Source organism: Girardinichthys multiradiatus, chromosome 20, assembly GCF_021462225.1.
Source record: "Girardinichthys multiradiatus isolate DD_20200921_A chromosome 20, DD_fGirMul_XY1, whole genome shotgun sequence".
In the NCBI taxonomy this organism is placed as follows: domain Eukaryota; kingdom Metazoa; phylum Chordata; class Actinopteri; order Cyprinodontiformes; family Goodeidae; genus Girardinichthys; species Girardinichthys multiradiatus.
In genome coordinates this window covers 31967270-31983551 of record NC_061812.1, presented here as the reverse complement: position 1 = coordinate 31983551, position 16282 = coordinate 31967270, and the positions used below count along the sequence as shown (strand labels likewise).

The following is a 16282-nucleotide window of genomic DNA, read 5'->3' as shown; positions in this document are numbered from 1 at the left end:
ATCAGGTCAAATGGGAGGAAGACCCTGATGAATCCAGCGGCGTCTCTCTTCACTTCTCCTACCACATCCCCTTCATATCAAAACCCCTGTGCCCTATTTTAGTTCAGGCTGGGCTGTGGTCCAGAAAATTATCCCAGTGGAATGTTTTATACATGAAAAAACATAGATACGACCTTTTTACATATACAATACAAACATTATTTGTAATTCTTTTATTTGTTTTTATTTTTGACGTATTTTCTCATGTATTTATTTTTTGCCATTTCACACAGATTACTGTAATGTGACAATGTCACACAGTAATGACATTGCATATCAGAGTAAATGGGGTGAAAACAAATGCATACAATGCTTTTTAGATGATTATTTAAGAAAAAAACATTGATCATTTTCCTTTTACTCCACTATTACATGCTACTTTGTTTTGGTCTGTAACATAAAAGCTCAGTAAGATGCATACATATTTGTGATTGTATCATGACAATAGGTGAAAAGGTTTGAAGGCTATGCATATTCCTGACCTGTTTTTATTTATCTATTATTTTTCTTTTATTTGTGTTTATTATTTGTAATGTTAGCTTTAATACTCATATAAGAATATCAGAACCTGTTTCTTTTAATATTCATGCCTACCTATGGTGTCTCCTCCTCCTCACCAACACTCCTCTGTGCTTCAAACACGTGTCACCTAACTGTACATTTATTTCCATAATTAACGTGTTTAACTCAACTCTTTTTTTTATTTTGTTGTTGTTTGCTTCCTGAGTTTTACTTTATTGAAGCCATTTTGTAACATTAATAATGTTTTAAATTGTCTGTGTTTAATTTTCTTATGCACATGAGATGACGCACACAGCACAGATATTTAGCACAATGCTCTCCTGGTCTGGTGACAGAGAACAGTTTCCTATATGAAGCACCGTAGTTATAATTCGCGCTGGGAATGGCTTCTAAATACATTTAACACAGTTATCACTTCTGTACATGTCATCATTCTGCATGATATGTTCTATCCTTCACAAATTATTCTAAAAATACCATTGTTTCCAGGCCACTCCAGGCTTTAAAGCAAGTTTGAGGGAATGCACGTCCAGTTTGATTCATCGCCTCAAGCTGCATTGCTTAAACTCTATGTATTATTGGAAAATAAAGCAGCAAAATGCATTGCTGCTATGATGCAATCAGGTTCAATACAACAATAGTGAGTCTTTATTAGTGTGAGATTTCCGTCCATGAAATAGGGCCTTATCAAACACATTAGTGTCGCACATTAGCCCTTCTATGTACAGGTTATTAAACACCTGAAAACTAAAATCCCAAAAGAGCATAGGCAAAGAATTTCTCTAACAGTATTTAACCAGAGGGGGAAAAAAAAGATTTCTATCAAGTCACTTTAAAATGCACAAGTGATCAATGTGAGATCTTAAGAGGTAATGGTTTGAAAAGGTAGGTGCCGCAGCACATGACTGTGCACAGCTTTTATCAAGACTGTACCATTCATGCTATAAGCGTATGGATCTAACTTAGCATAATTTCATAGGATTTTCACTAGAGGAATTAAATTAGATGCAGAGCTAAGTCTTCTTTACAGAGAGCCCAGCTAAAAACCGATAACGCAGAAATGTGATTTTTTTCTTTACATTAGATGAAAAATGCAAATATCTTAACTAAAATCTATAAAACAAGGATTAATGGAGATTTAGTAAAGGCGAGGAACCTACTTGAAAATTCAGGCCTTAAGCTGATCTAAGTCCATTTATTTCTTCCCATAGAAGGAATGATAGAAAAATGAAATGTATTATAAAGGAGATGACTCACCAGATGGGCTAGCATCCATCAAAAAAAAAGTCCTTTGATAAGAAATGTAAAAGTAAACAAAGTTTGAAATGTTAAGCAGGGAGTGATCTTTCCCTAAGAATGCTCGCCCTTCTCATGTTAGAAGAGAAGAATGTGTTCATTGCAGATCATATTAACAATATGTTCATTGATGTCCATTTATCAGAATAAAACGTTTAGATTTTGTATTCAGACTGATATATGATGCTTCCCTTCTGAATAAGTCAGGTCAAGCAAGAGGCATATTAGCATCAGAGATCTGTCTGTAATATTGTCACAAGACATGATTTCTGTGTCCTGTTTTCTCCTGTGCAACAAGAACAAAGACAAAAGAGGATCTGGAATCTAGTCTTTAACTGGTTTTTCATAAAGGCCACAGTAACCAATCAAACTACAGGGCTTTACCCTTGCCAAGGACAGGAAGACCGACTACGCTTCTACTGAGATCTGAGCCAGCTCCCCATTATTCCATTGCTCTTATCTGCAGAAACACTAAAATCTGGTTAAATGGAGCCATTTCCTCATTTGCCTTTAGAGGTCACTTTTCATGCTTGAAGAACTCCAGTAATTCAAACTGCACTGGGGATTCCATTGTAATAATAGCTAGTTCAGAGAGGGTCCAGGGGCTCGGTCTGCACTCACAGATCAGTGCTGGAATTCTCTACACTGCACAGCCAACTGAGTGGCAATGAATCAATAGCTCAGACAAAGCAAGGAGGTTGTGTGATCAATAAAGGAAATAATTAGGTCACATATTGTGCTTTATATAACACTGTTTACACCCGCTGATATATTGTCAATTCAAATGCTCAGGGGACACAGACCGGGTGTAGAACTGCCTCCAGCCTTAGTTGCTCCTGGGTCTTGCTATGTCTTGCGTAGCAGACATTTACTTTGCCTCATTTGGTGGTGGCTGGGTGCCTCAGGACGAGAAGCAAAGACTGCAACACTCCATACAGATCTCTAAGCAGTCTGCAGACTCACAACAGGCATCAATGATGCCACAGTCCATGTCACAGGGCAGGTCACAGTCACCGCACTCTTCCGATGCGCAGCAGCAGCAGAAACATGAATCGTCACCCACACAGGAGCCACAGGTGGCACAGTCCAGCATAATGTTGCACAGGGTCAGGAACTCACAGAAGAGGCAGGCCAGGATACAGTGAACACAGCAGTCTGCACGAAAAGGGACAAGAGTTCATTGGTCTTTTCTCATTCTTTCATTGTTAATCTGTTTTATTTTTTAAAGCCTATTTGCAAAAACCCTGCTAATATAAGCAAAGTAAAATGTGCTGGTCAGCTCACATCTTAACTTTAGCTTTACCAAATATAGCATGTAAGTTTCAGAGTCTAAGTTTCCAGAATGTACATGTTACTTATCCAAAGTTAAGAAGTTACTTTCCTGAACTTTCTAGGTTACTTTCTGGGACTTTCATTGAATGTGAAAGGGACTGGATGCCCTCCCAAGACTTACCAGGTTACTTTCCCTGAACTTATAAGTTACTTTCCAGGAACTTTAATGAAACATACTGCCTACTTGCTGGAACATGACGGGGACTTTCACAGACCTTAAGGATTATTTTCAGAACTTATCAAGGGCTTTGTGGAACTTTCCAGAAACCTTCAGGGAACATTTAAGGAGTTGTAAATACCTGGTAAATTCTCCAAGAGTTTATCAGTTATTATAATCTAGGTTCTCTTACATTTTAAATTATAGAAGTTGACAGCAATGCTTTGATATGAGAACAGTTAAACGCACCTAAGTTTAATACTGTAGATTTTATTACGGAGGCAAATCCGAACTGAAATAAATTACATTCAAGCAGTCTTAAAATGAGCTCTGATGTTAGATTTTGATGCCTGTCCCTTCTTCTCACTGCCGTCAAACTCTCATCAGCAGTAATATGTATCTTCATCTGTATCTCACCATCCTGTGCGTCTGTGGGAATCTGGGAGCTGTTGCTCTTCGAACTGCTCTTGCTTCTCTTGCTGCCCTGGGATGTGATGGAGGGGTTTGACCGCAGTTTCTTGGTGACTTTGGGCCCTGCAGAGGAAGACGATGAGGTGGAGGAGCCGCCTCTCGGGAGAGAGCCCAGCTTGGGATGTCTGTGAGAACTACCATTCCTGACAGGGTTGGACTGAAAGCCATGCAGGTGCGCTGTGTGTGTGTGATGTGAACAGTGCGTGTGAGGGGCGTGTGTCTGTTCGTGGCTCTTGGCTCCATTGCGTAGCAGACTGCCTGGCTGCGACCGACAAGGCTGGGTGGGATGGATGGGTGTAGATCTGGTTGCTGGTTGAGCTGGGGATCAACAAAAGCACACACATTTACAATAGCAAAGATAATGAAAAAGATCCATTTAAGGTCATTTAAGTTTAAATTAGTAGTGTTGAAGTTTTGATTGCTTAGTATTCTTAAAGCTTACTCATACTTTTTAAGTATAAAGATATGTGAAAAGAAAAATCCTCACATTGTGGAATATAAACTGAAATTGGCACATTTCTGCCATATAGCAAGAATTTTATATGATTTCAGACATACTGACAGAATGATTCAGCTCTGTGAAGGTTGCAAGTATCTCTGGGGTAGAAATAAAAATAATTTTTAAGTAAACTGATCATCGTAAAACAGTTACAAAAACTATGCTAACACACATGTGAGCATTTATAAACTTGTATACTGCACTTTGTTGCTCCATCTCAGAGGGTGTGCAGATGAATAATTACCAAACCTCACTGGTTTCCTGACTAAAATGCAAATAAAATGCATTCAGTGACATTAAGTCCCAGATTCAAGCCCCATATTCGTAGACAAATCAAACACCTTGTTATGTTGATGCAGTATTATGGAGAAGGGGGAGCTGGGAAACTGAGTCAAATTACAAACCCCCTTCAAAAGGCTGTGTCAAGATATACAGCACAATCCCCCAGATGAACCCATTTTATTCTTCTGGCGAGACTGCAAAAACAGTCAGAACATTTCAACCAAACAAAAAGTACCTGATATATATCTAAGCATGTCGTTTTTTGCTCAATACACTGTACGTTCTAACTCCCTGTGACACAAAGCGTTACCTTAAAAAGTAACTAAGCAGAAAAGAGAGAAAAAAATTATGTGATAATCACTTGGAGACAGTTTACTCATGAAGGCCTGCTTTGATTGGCTGCTGGTTGTGGTCATACAACAATCCAGTGTTATTCAAGATTCTTTCATTCAGCGTTTTCTAACTTTGCTCCAGATGTCTGGCACAGTGTAGGGCCAGTGTGTGTGTGCATTAGTGTTCAGTTGGAAAGCTAGAAGAAGAAACTATTCTTCTCTCTCCAAAGTGTGTCAAAAGTCCATACCTCTTATGCTATGCCTCTTTTGCCATTTTCTTTTGAATACACATCCTTTCCCCATGTCTGTTCTCCTTTTCTGTTTCTTTTATTTCTCCCTTTGTCGCTAGCCAAGAAACAAATTCTAAAACAATGAGGATTGATGTGAGTATTTTTATTGCTTTTTGTTGTGAAGTATTTCCAGTGGAATTTTGTGTTCTTGAAAAACTCATATTTCAAGTTTCTGAGTATGTGAAGTTTGCAATGGTGTCTGTATGTGAGAGTGGAGTACATAGGCGGATCTGGCAGGCAGACAGAAACAGAGAGAGAGAGAAAGAGAGACAGCGAGTCCAGATTGTCTCCAAACAGAGATTGAGGTTAAAACCCACTCACATACAAATATATGCATGCAAGAACACGAGTGAAAACACACTGCACATACACACACCGAAAGGATGGGAGAAGAAAATAAACAAGGTCCCTTTGTTTGCAAGGGAGAAAGTAGAAAGAGGGTTTGACGAAAAGAGAGAACAAACTTGAAGAAGGCTGTTGCTTCTTGTGCATTTTTTGGATAAGGATGATTCATGGGTGTGACTCATAAACACAATGATTCAGCAATGGAAGCCAGTTAAAAATAACAGCAAATAAAAAGCCAAGTGACTGTGGCATTAACATGATGAGGTCTGGGAACCGCAGCGTGTTCTGATTGCTTAGCGTTTGGCATGAACACAGTAATAAGAGTCAATGAGGGTCCTGCAACCTTCACAACAACAGCTTCATGTACATATCTCCAGATATTTTGAGCTATGAAGTAAGTGCAAGTGAGCCACTACAACTTAAAGACTACAGCACACTGACATCCTCACACCCTCCATCTTCAACTCCTTTTCCTCGTTAAATGGTACCCTGTACTTACACACTTCCCTCCCCGCATCAGAGAATAGCTCTTTCTCTACTTTGGTAAAATGACTCATGACTGTCTCTGTCTGTCTTTATCTAATTGTCTCTTCTGCAGTATGCCTGCATTGGCAGGAGAGTTTAACTGCAGACATAGGCTCCAAACCAAAACATTTTGAAGAAAAAAAGTATTTTCTGCAAGCTATCAATTTTAAATAGATTTTTAATGCCAAAAATACAACAAAGTTGTTTTGTCTAAATTGGTTCTTGATAAGAAGAAAATATGTAGATATGTAGAAAGCTGTTTCCCAACATTTATGCAACATTTCAAATGTTTCTTTACTGCCTGTAGTTTGTCTCGGATTCCTTATTACTGAATGCTCCTGGGCTTCTGTTACCGTGTTTTACTGTTTCACCCAGCACTGATAAGCTCTGAAACTGTGTAAATAAGGTTGGACTTTATAAATTAAATTAAATATTGCTTCAAATGAACTTGAATTTCTATACATTTGGCTGCTTTTCAGTACATTGAGCACTGTTACAGTGTAACTTCCTATTAAAACAATTTTCAGTTTGAGGCACCATAATTCAAAATCCAAAATGCAGTGTATGTAGTGCAAACAATTATAAAAAACATAATTGTAAACTGTTGTATTCTTTATTTATATGTGTCTTATATACATAAAACTGCATGGGTTGTGTCTGGTTGTTTACTGCATCAAAATATTGATAAAAGCAGAAATTGTTGAGATACAACAATAAATTAGCTGATTGCCAAAATCAGAGGATTTCCAACTTGATCAGCCTTAACTAGTGACTGGTCGGTTGGAAACTCAAAAATTGTATCTTTTTCAATCAGTTAATGAACCAAATGAAGCAGTTTTAAGTTTTGGCATGTGAACACTTTTATTTCCATGGTGTTTTGGCTAAAATGGAATTTATCTTTAGTCACAATTTAGTCACCCGTGTCATTCTGGATGATTAAATCGTACTAGATATCATACTACATATAGTCAAATAAATTTAGAGAGTGGGAGAGAGCAAGACTTTCAGCAGATATCAGGAAGGATGACCAGAGAACAGCGAAGTTGCTCTGTCTAATTATTTTTAACTTTTAACCTCTGTCTGTCTTTAAAGATACCAAATGTGTAAATGCTGCCATATTTTTGCAAATCTCACAGTGAAAATCAAAGCTGCTGTTTTAGTGAAGCTAGCTATGCTAATCACCAAAATAAGATGGTAAAGATGGTTTAAATTGTCATTTTGTTTTTATTTTAAAATATCTGTAAGACCGTTTTGCAGCGATTGCTCTCTCATACAGCAGCATGACATTGTCTCTGTTTCTAATTATTAACTTAGCACTTACTGCTGGAGGGCTTTTGACTATTGATATAATAATTTTAAATACATAATAAGGTTTGTTCCTCTACAAAGACTGCATGAAAAAATATCGCTGGCTTTTCTCCTGTTGATATGGCCATTAAAAACAGCTGTGTACTGAACATCTGCCTTGTTTCATCATCTGACAGGCATTGGACTCCACATGATTATGTGGGATACAACTTTAAAAGAATGTAAAACAAATTTCATTTTTTCTTTTGTGGTTTTAACTTGGAAAACAAATTTACAGACATTTATAGATATTACTCTCCACAAGGTAGACTTTCCAACATGGGCCTGTGTCTTGTTGTTCGGCAGTAAACGTAAAACATGACAAATTCAGAAGAAGATAGCCAGAGCAGAAGGTGAGTTTGTCAGTTTTACAGAAATGGAAAACAGTCTGTGTGCTAGACTTTAATTAAGAGCAACATCACAGTCCTGCTGGATGTCCTCAAAACAGAATATAGCAGAGCGCTCCACTTTGATGACTAAGATAATAACAAACAGCTCCTCTCAGCATGCCTTAAGAATCAAAATACCATTGTTTTGTTCTCACACTCTGAAAATACAGCAGTAAAAAAATTCAAACTAAAAATATTACACCATCAATGCTACTGTGATCCTGTCAGTAATTAATTGCATGTGTCTCACGGTTTCCAGTTAAGGCTGTGAGCAGTTAAACATCTGCGAACATGTGTATCCTGCTGCGTCGGTGACGTCAAAGACATGACCGTGCTCATGACATCACCTAGCCAAAAGATTTTACTGCTCAAGTCAGCCAAATATGTTAGTAAACCCCTCTGCACATTGTTCTCAGACAGCTTGCCACGCACACTGGGCCAGACGCATGCCATTGCAGACAGAACATACCGGGCTGTGCATGGAGGTTTCAGCTGGTGCTTCTCTAAATCCCCTTTGCACATACAGTCTTTTGCAGATGTCAGTGGGCTGTGATCTCACCACAAGCCTGAGTCACAGATTTATTTTTTTTATAACATCCACATGCTCATTATGAAGCAAGATACTGTACACAGATGATTGTTTTATTGCTTGCAAATGACACAGGCCACCTTTAAAGTGCTCTCACAAAACATACAGGCCACTTCACGCAGACAAAACAAAACAAAAATGATAGAGAAGTCAAGGAAACAGATGTGTACTCTGGCAGAAAAGCAGGTTGAAGTTTTCAGCATTCACCTGAGAAAAGTTCAAAAACTGCTTCTGGTCCAACTCCAAAGACATCCAGTGCCAGAAGTGTTTACACCCCCTGAACTTTTAACACTGATTGTAACATTACAACAACTAAACATGTATTTTATTCCATTAGGATTTCATGTGATTAACCAGCAGTATTTGCTCATAACTGTACAGTGGAAGGAAATGATACAGCGCATACAATTTTTCATTTGTTGTTTTACAAATAAGGCAGTAAAAACTGTGACATCCATTTTCATTCAATCCCTTTTCACTGATATCCCTAAATAAAATCAATTGAACCACAAACACCAAGGAACACACCAGACAGGTCAGTGATAAGGTTATGGAGAAATTTATGCAAGGTTAGGTTGTAAAACAAAATTAAAGACTTTGAACATCTCACAAAACTTTGTTCAATCCATCAACCAAAAAGGAAAGACTACGGGACAACTTAGCAAGGCATGACCATCCACCTAAACTGACAGGCTTGCCCTCTAATCATAAAGACAATCAAAAAGCTCTTAGTAACTCTGGAGGAGCTGCAGAAATCAGCAGCTCAGGGAGAGGATTTTCAACAAGACTATTATTAGTTATGCTCTCCACAAATCTGGCCTTTATTTATATGGCAAGAGGAAAGCTTTGTTGCAAGAAAACCATGATAATTTCTGTTTGTCCTCGCTACAAGCCATGTAGGCGACACAGCAGTCAGGTGGAAGAAGGTACTCTGGTCAGATGAGACATAAACTAAACTTTTTGCAAAACACTAAGGGCCTGGTTGTCAAAAGGTTTGTATGTTCAAAACCACACACAAACCCGTTCACGTCTGCAAAACAGATCTACAAACGAGGTGCTAATAGGATTGCATGTGTAAAATCAGTGAAATAGCGGGCGCAAACCTTTTAGCGTGTTTGCCTTCATGAATATGCAAAACATATGATAATGACCCAAACACGCAAATTTATGGGAGAAGGATATGCAAATGTAATACTTTACCACCCGCAATTCAATTTATTAAATCTGAAACGACTTGCGAGTGCTGTTTTTGCACCTAAAACATGACTTCATGTGACCAAAAAACAATTTAAACTATCAAACACATTGTATATAGTTAAAATATTGGCAAAACAAACTGACAAAATTCAGTACAATGGATGGAAAATAATGAATTTTTAGTACATAAATGTTCAATTGAAATACTTTGTAGGACAGTTACGTGACATTATGTATTAAAATTAGCAAAGCTATGATACACAGACAGTCAACTCCTACAACAAACGATATTTATGTTGTTGATATTACATTCAGGCTTAAATATTCTGGCTGGTTATGATGAACTCTGAACTCTTCAAACACACTCTCAAAACAAAAAGAACACGGTGAGTCTCTGAAAATAACTTAAGGTTCAAGGGAGGCAAACCTCTAATAAATTAATTGATGGGAATGTTTGCCTTTTTTGATTTGTAAGCTGCAACCATTGCGAGTTACGTCGAGAAACACAGTTAACAAGTTGCTCCTATAGTACAGACGCAACACTGAACAGCTGCCCCTTGGCACCCCGATGGCGGAGTTCACACGCCACTTTGGACACAGCTCTTTCCTCCTGCGCAATAGCCTGTAATCCAATATTTTTATTAAAGGTAAAGCAGAACGTAGTCTTTGCCTAACTGGGTCCGTTCAGACCCCAAACATAAAGCATCTGCTCGCAGAACAACTTCAAACTCAGCCTTCTGCATGCACAATCAAGCACTCAGAAGCAAATGAACCCAGCGCAAATGAACAGCGAGGAGAAATACTCTCGTCAGGGCAGAGACTGCGATGGCAAACCTGCTGCTGTGAATAGCAGCAACAAAAAACAACAAACTGTACCAGTCCAGAAAAAACAGTAGCAGAATGTAACAGAGGGAAGAAAAATCAGCAAATGGGTCATTTATAATGATACAGCACAACAACCTCTACATGTTCCAAGCGCCACAGCTTTTGTTTGCTTCTCCTTGTTCTGCTGGGAGAGTGGCAGTCAGCCAGTAGCACATGAAATTACCTCATTTAAATAGGGCGGTCTGCACCTCTTTTGCACCTCTTATCCATTGCTCGCACAATTTTTGAAAATCGCATGCAACGCGCTCACTTTTTATACAAGCAATTTAGCGCCCCCTATTTGGGATCTTTGAAAATCAGGGCCTATGCGCATTTGAAAACTACAACCACACATCACCATGAATATAACATCCACATTGTGAAAAACGGTGATGGCAGCATCATGCTGTGGTGATGCTGGTCAGTGTTGATGGGAAGATAGATAGAGTTAAACTCCATACAATCCTGGAAGTAAATATGTTAGGGGGTAAAAAAAGACTTAGGACTGGGGCAGAGGTTCACTTTCCTGCAGGACAATGCAGGACAATTAATCTTGCAGCCAGAGTTGTAATGGAATGGTTTAGATCCAAGCATATTCATATGTTAGAATGACCCAATCAAACTCCAGACCTAAATCTGATTAGCACATTTAAACAAGACTTCAAATTGTTGTTCATAGACACTCTTCCACCAATCTGACTAAGCTAGAACACGACCCCACCTGTATCATTTTCCTTCCACTACTTTGTGTTGGTCTAGCACTTAAAATTTCATTAAAGTACCTCAAATTTGTGGTTGAAAGTGACAAAATGTGAACCGGTTTAGGATTGTGATAGGTTTAGTCCCAGAAGGAGGTATTCTCTGATGACTTGAACACATGAAAGTTGCATAACCTTTCCAGAAGAACATATGGAGCCGGTGGGTTTTACACATTTCACACATATATTGGGAAACAAAATGACGTAGATAGAAAGCATGAAAAAAGAGGTTTTTGAGTCTTTAGCCAAGATCTTAAAATAGAGACAAAGAGCAGATGGGACAGGTTGAGGCAGGAGAATCTGGGTAGACATTCCCTCATCCACTTAACTCATAGCACGCTGTGTTCACCTGCTTATCTATTTATCCACTTCCTGTCTGAAATGTTAGTTATTCAGTTAGCACAAACTAGCTATTATGATATCACCTACGGTTGGCCTTGGATTCAAAGAAAATATCTCAGGATGCAACTATCTAACACCTACTCAATTGACAGCATATACAACCCTTTCCTCACCCCTAAATCCCTCCAGTCAATCACCACTCACTTACCCAAAATCATCTCTCACCTTTTCTGCGCAGGAAAGACGGATTCAGGCCACAGTAGAGGATTTAGATTTTTTCACCGTGCTGTAAGGCTAGCGGCTTAGCACAAAGACAACTTTGCTCCAATTTTTCTAGTGTTATTATTCTCAAGGAATAAGTGACATACCACAACTAGGTTAAGGGTTAGTCTGAGAATTCTTCTTATTTGAAAACGAAGGCATGAAAAATAAATGCAGAGGAGAAATGGCACGGCATGATTTGTGGGCTTTGATTCAGAAATCTGACTGTGACTGCACATCAAGGCGAGTAAGACAGTGTCTGTCTCTCTCAGACTGAGACAAAACCACAGGACTTGTAATTTGAGAAAGAAAAGCGAGTAACGGCGGTTGATGACATAAAATGTTTAAAGAAAGCTTGGAGTTTTGATGCCTCTCATCAGTGAAATGAGACAGGGAGCTGCTCCTTTATGGAGATCTGGTGAAGAAGTTTAGATGATCTCAGTGTATATAAATTGCAAAACAATACGAGACATAATAATAAAAGAAAAAATTCTCAATTAATTTTACAAATTTTAAAGATTTATTTTAGCAGGGATTGACAGAAACTGCTTAACAGATTGATAAAAAGGTAGAAAATAAATGAAACCTCAGATTCTTGCAGATAAGAAGTTATTCCAAAACCAAGGTAAATTACCCCTCTGGAACACGGTGGATGATGGCAAGATACTTTTTCCTCCTTTTAAATAGCTTCTTAAAATGTGATCTGCTTGACACACAGAAAGTACTTGTAGAACATTGGCCAAGAATCAAACAATGGACAAACAGCAGGAATGTTCCCAAAGCCAATTTGCTTTGAATACCAACTATCTTAGCAAACAGTCCCACACTTATACATTGATTTGGTACTAAACTTTAAAGCACCACAATCTGCATCTGATAAATTTTTACCTTAACCATAGGTGGATTATAGTTGGACTGGTGTTAGTGACTCACACTCCACAACAAAGGGACCTCTAACTAATGAAATGTTGTGATATTTGCAGTAAACAGGGATGAACAATCAGAAGGGTAAGAGGTCATGAAGGAGTTCAAAAAAGTGAAAATAACACACGTGAAGCAATAACAAACCTTCCTGTTTAAACAGACTTTCTGCTAAATTTTTTATCTCTATTGTGTTATTTTATCTTTTCTATGGCAATTTTAATAGTTATTTTATAGGTTTTCTGTACAGTGCTTTGTGATGGTTTTGTCTGTGAAAGACACTTAACAAATAAACTTTACTTACAAACTGTAATGCATGAAGGTAAGAAAATCCATACTGAAACCTTTTGCCATAATACTTGATTTATCCTAAAAGATTTTAAAGCCAAACAATTTTTGGCCCTAACAGGTGGTTCTGACTTCTTTTTGCAACAGTGTAGTTCCAATCTAATAAGCACAGTCTTAAAAGATTACCGTATTTTCCGCACTATAAGGCGCACTTAAAAACCTTAAATTTTTTCAAAAAATGACAGTGCGCCTTGTAATCCGGAGCGCCTTATATATGGATCAATTGGTTAATTGGTTGATCCATACTGGTTGTACATGGCACTCTGTCAAAATGTTTCAGTACGACTGGTAAACTACAAAGCCGCACCGCTTGCAGCATTACGGCTACCGTAGTCAGGGGCGTCGCCGAAGTAATAGCGGTAAACACCTGTACTGAGCTTACTCCTAGTCCAACACCACTTGTGTGTGTATAACGTTTGAATGTACTGTTGCAGGAATTGCCTGAACTATATGTGATTAGAAGCTCAGTGTGTGGGGTGTATGTTTCGTGTGTGTGTATGGAAGATGTTGACATTACTCCTCCGGACAGAGGTGGCGCTGTGTGCTGCCGTAGCTGAGAATCAAGAGTGAAGGAGTGACGTCGGTATTATTGTGTGTGTGGGGTGGGTAGACATGGCGACCGGAGCAGCGGTGTATGAGTCTGTAAGCCCTGTGTTTTTACGTGCTGCAAAGTCATTAAAAAGAACCCCGAATCTCGTCAACAACTCAGTGTTTTGATGCTGTTTCTTCATGCTCAACTCAGCAACGTATGAGTGAGGGAGTTAACCCCGAAAAAACTAGTAACTTCGGCCCTGGAGAAAGCGTCTCCCCTGTGTCATCAGACTACGGTCAGGGGACAGAAACAGGAAAGGTTAACAGTACTATCGTTTGATTTAGTGCATCAAACTGTTTCTTTTACGTGTTTACTGAATCAGGGAAAAGTTCCCTTTCACGTTTTAACTAACGTTTGATTTCAACTTCAACTTCATAGACTCCAATGCATTCCTAACGTGCGGTTGGCTCTATTCAATAGAATTCTATGTAGAGGAGACCTTACCATGAGAGTGAATGGAGTTATCAGAACGCTGGTTTGTAGTGTATCAATAAAGTTTGACTGACTTATCTGACTGTTTTGTTGACATTCTCTTTAGCACAGCTCCATCTAGTGGATGCATAACGCAACCCCAGTCAAACGTTTGACTGCAGTAGCTTCTATTCTATGCACCTTATAATCCGGTGCGCCCTATATATGAAAAAAGTTCTAAAATAGGTCATTCATTGAAGGTGCGCCTTATAATCCGGTGCGCCTTATAGTGCGGAAAATACGGTAATTCCACTGGACATTTTCAACATTTTGCCACATTGCAAACCACAAGCATCCATGTATTTATTTTGGGATTGTATGTGATACACCAACACAAAGTAGTCCATAATTGTGAAGTGGAAAGAAAACAATACATTTAAAAAATTTTTGTTTTCTCTGTACCTCCAGTTCCGGCAGACTGAATGTAGACTTTTAGAGAATATGCTTGTATTTAAACTATTCCACTGCACCTCTGGCTGTGTCCTGCAGGAGTCTGCATCTCTACCCCAGGTTTAACAGGTTTTCTACCAGGATTAACCTGCTTTTAACTCCATCCATTTTTCCATCAATGACAGCATGATGCTACCAACACCATGTTTCACCTTGTAGATAATGTGTTTAATGTGATGTTTCCTGTTAGTTCTGTGCCACATGTAGTGTTTTGCCTGTAGGCCAACAAGTGCAATGTACTATTTACTAGTTATGTCATGATTTGAGGGTGTTTGAGTTTTTGTTTTGGGTTATTTTCTGATTATGATTATGTTCTCCAAGTTGTGTTTGGGTCTTACTTCTGATCATTATGTTTTCCAGGTGGTGCTTTAGTTCTTTCCTTAGGTTTGTTTCTTATGATTCTTATATTCTATTCATAGTGCAGTTTAGTTTATGTTCTGTAAGAACTTTCTTTGGTTAGATTGCTTTATGGCTTCTCTGTTCGGCCCATTTATGTTCTTGTTTCCACTCCCTGCCACAGTCAGCTTGCAATCAGCTTCTTTCGGTCCACCTGCACTTTGCCAATCAGTCTCCTTGCTTTACTTGTACCATCCCCCATATATCCTCCTCTGTTCTGTTTACTCGTTGCTGGTTCATTCTGCTCAGTTTATGCCAAGACTGTTGTCCATGCCTGTTTACCAAGCTAAGCCAAGTCTGTTCTATGTTCATGCCTGCATTTGCTACCTCCAGCCTACTGTTAGTTTTCTTTAGTTTGTTTTTAACTTTTTTTTATTTCCCCCTGCTTTATCCTGCTTGCTTGTCTGCATATGGTTCCTACTCCAAGAATCACCACTCTGACAAGTTAGGTGACTTCTGAAAGCAGCTGGTTTCATTTGATTTTATTTAGAGGTAAAGTGGTCTGAATAGAAATGCCACACTTTTTAGACTCCTATTTGTAACAGGATTAATGGGAATGTATGTACCTGACTTGAAATCTGTATGATTCGATTGACATTTGTTATGAATTGGCACTATATAATTAAAACTGAATTGAATAAAATCCCAATAACATACATTGTAGTTTGTTGTTCTAACATGATAAAATGTGAAAAGGTTTTAGGGGGTGTGAATACTTTGCAAGTCACTGTAATATCAACTATGTACTTTACTGGTCAAAAGCTTTACGTTCACCTTCTCATTTACTGCTTTTTTTATGTTTGTGACTATTTACATTGTACGAAGATTCTCACTGAAGGCATGAAAACAGTGAATAAACACATGGTATTATGTAGCAAACAAAAAAATTGTAAAAGAACTTTAAAAAGGTTTTATATTTTAGATTGCTTAAAGTAGCCGCCCTTTGCTTTGTTGGTTGACATATTAACCTTTGGCCGTCTCCCAATGAACATCTGGGAAGTTATTTCAAGACTCTTTGGAAAACTATTTCAGGTGACCACCTGATGAAGCTCATGGAGAGAATACTAAGAGAGCAAAGCAGTAATCAGAGCAAAGGTTGGCTATTTTGAATAATCTAAAATATAAAAATGTTTAGAGGTATTTAACACTTTTTGTTTACTACATAATTCCATGTGTGTATTTTCACAGTTTTGTTATCTTTGGTCAGAATCTACAATGTAAATAGTCATGAAAATAAAGAGACTCATAAAGTAAGAAAGTGTATCTA

The 16282-nt window shown here is 38.3% G+C and overlaps 1 protein-coding gene across 2 annotated transcripts in view; it reads right to left on the bottom strand.

Moving 5' to 3' along the window:
• Positions 1 to 310: 310 nt before the first annotated feature.
• mdfi (MyoD family inhibitor) overlaps positions 311 to 16282 on the bottom strand; it is a 38618-nt gene continuing 22646 nt past the window's right edge. For both annotated transcript variants that reach the window (XM_047348144.1, XM_047348145.1), the window contains 2 exons: positions 3764 to 4135; positions 311 to 3012 (listed from right to left, as the gene is read on the bottom strand). In XM_047348144.1, the coding sequence (XP_047204100.1) occupies positions 2759 to 3012; positions 3764 to 4135 (626 nt within the window). In that variant the 3' untranslated portion in view covers positions 311 to 2758. The remainder of the gene's footprint in view (positions 3013 to 3763; positions 4136 to 16282) is intronic.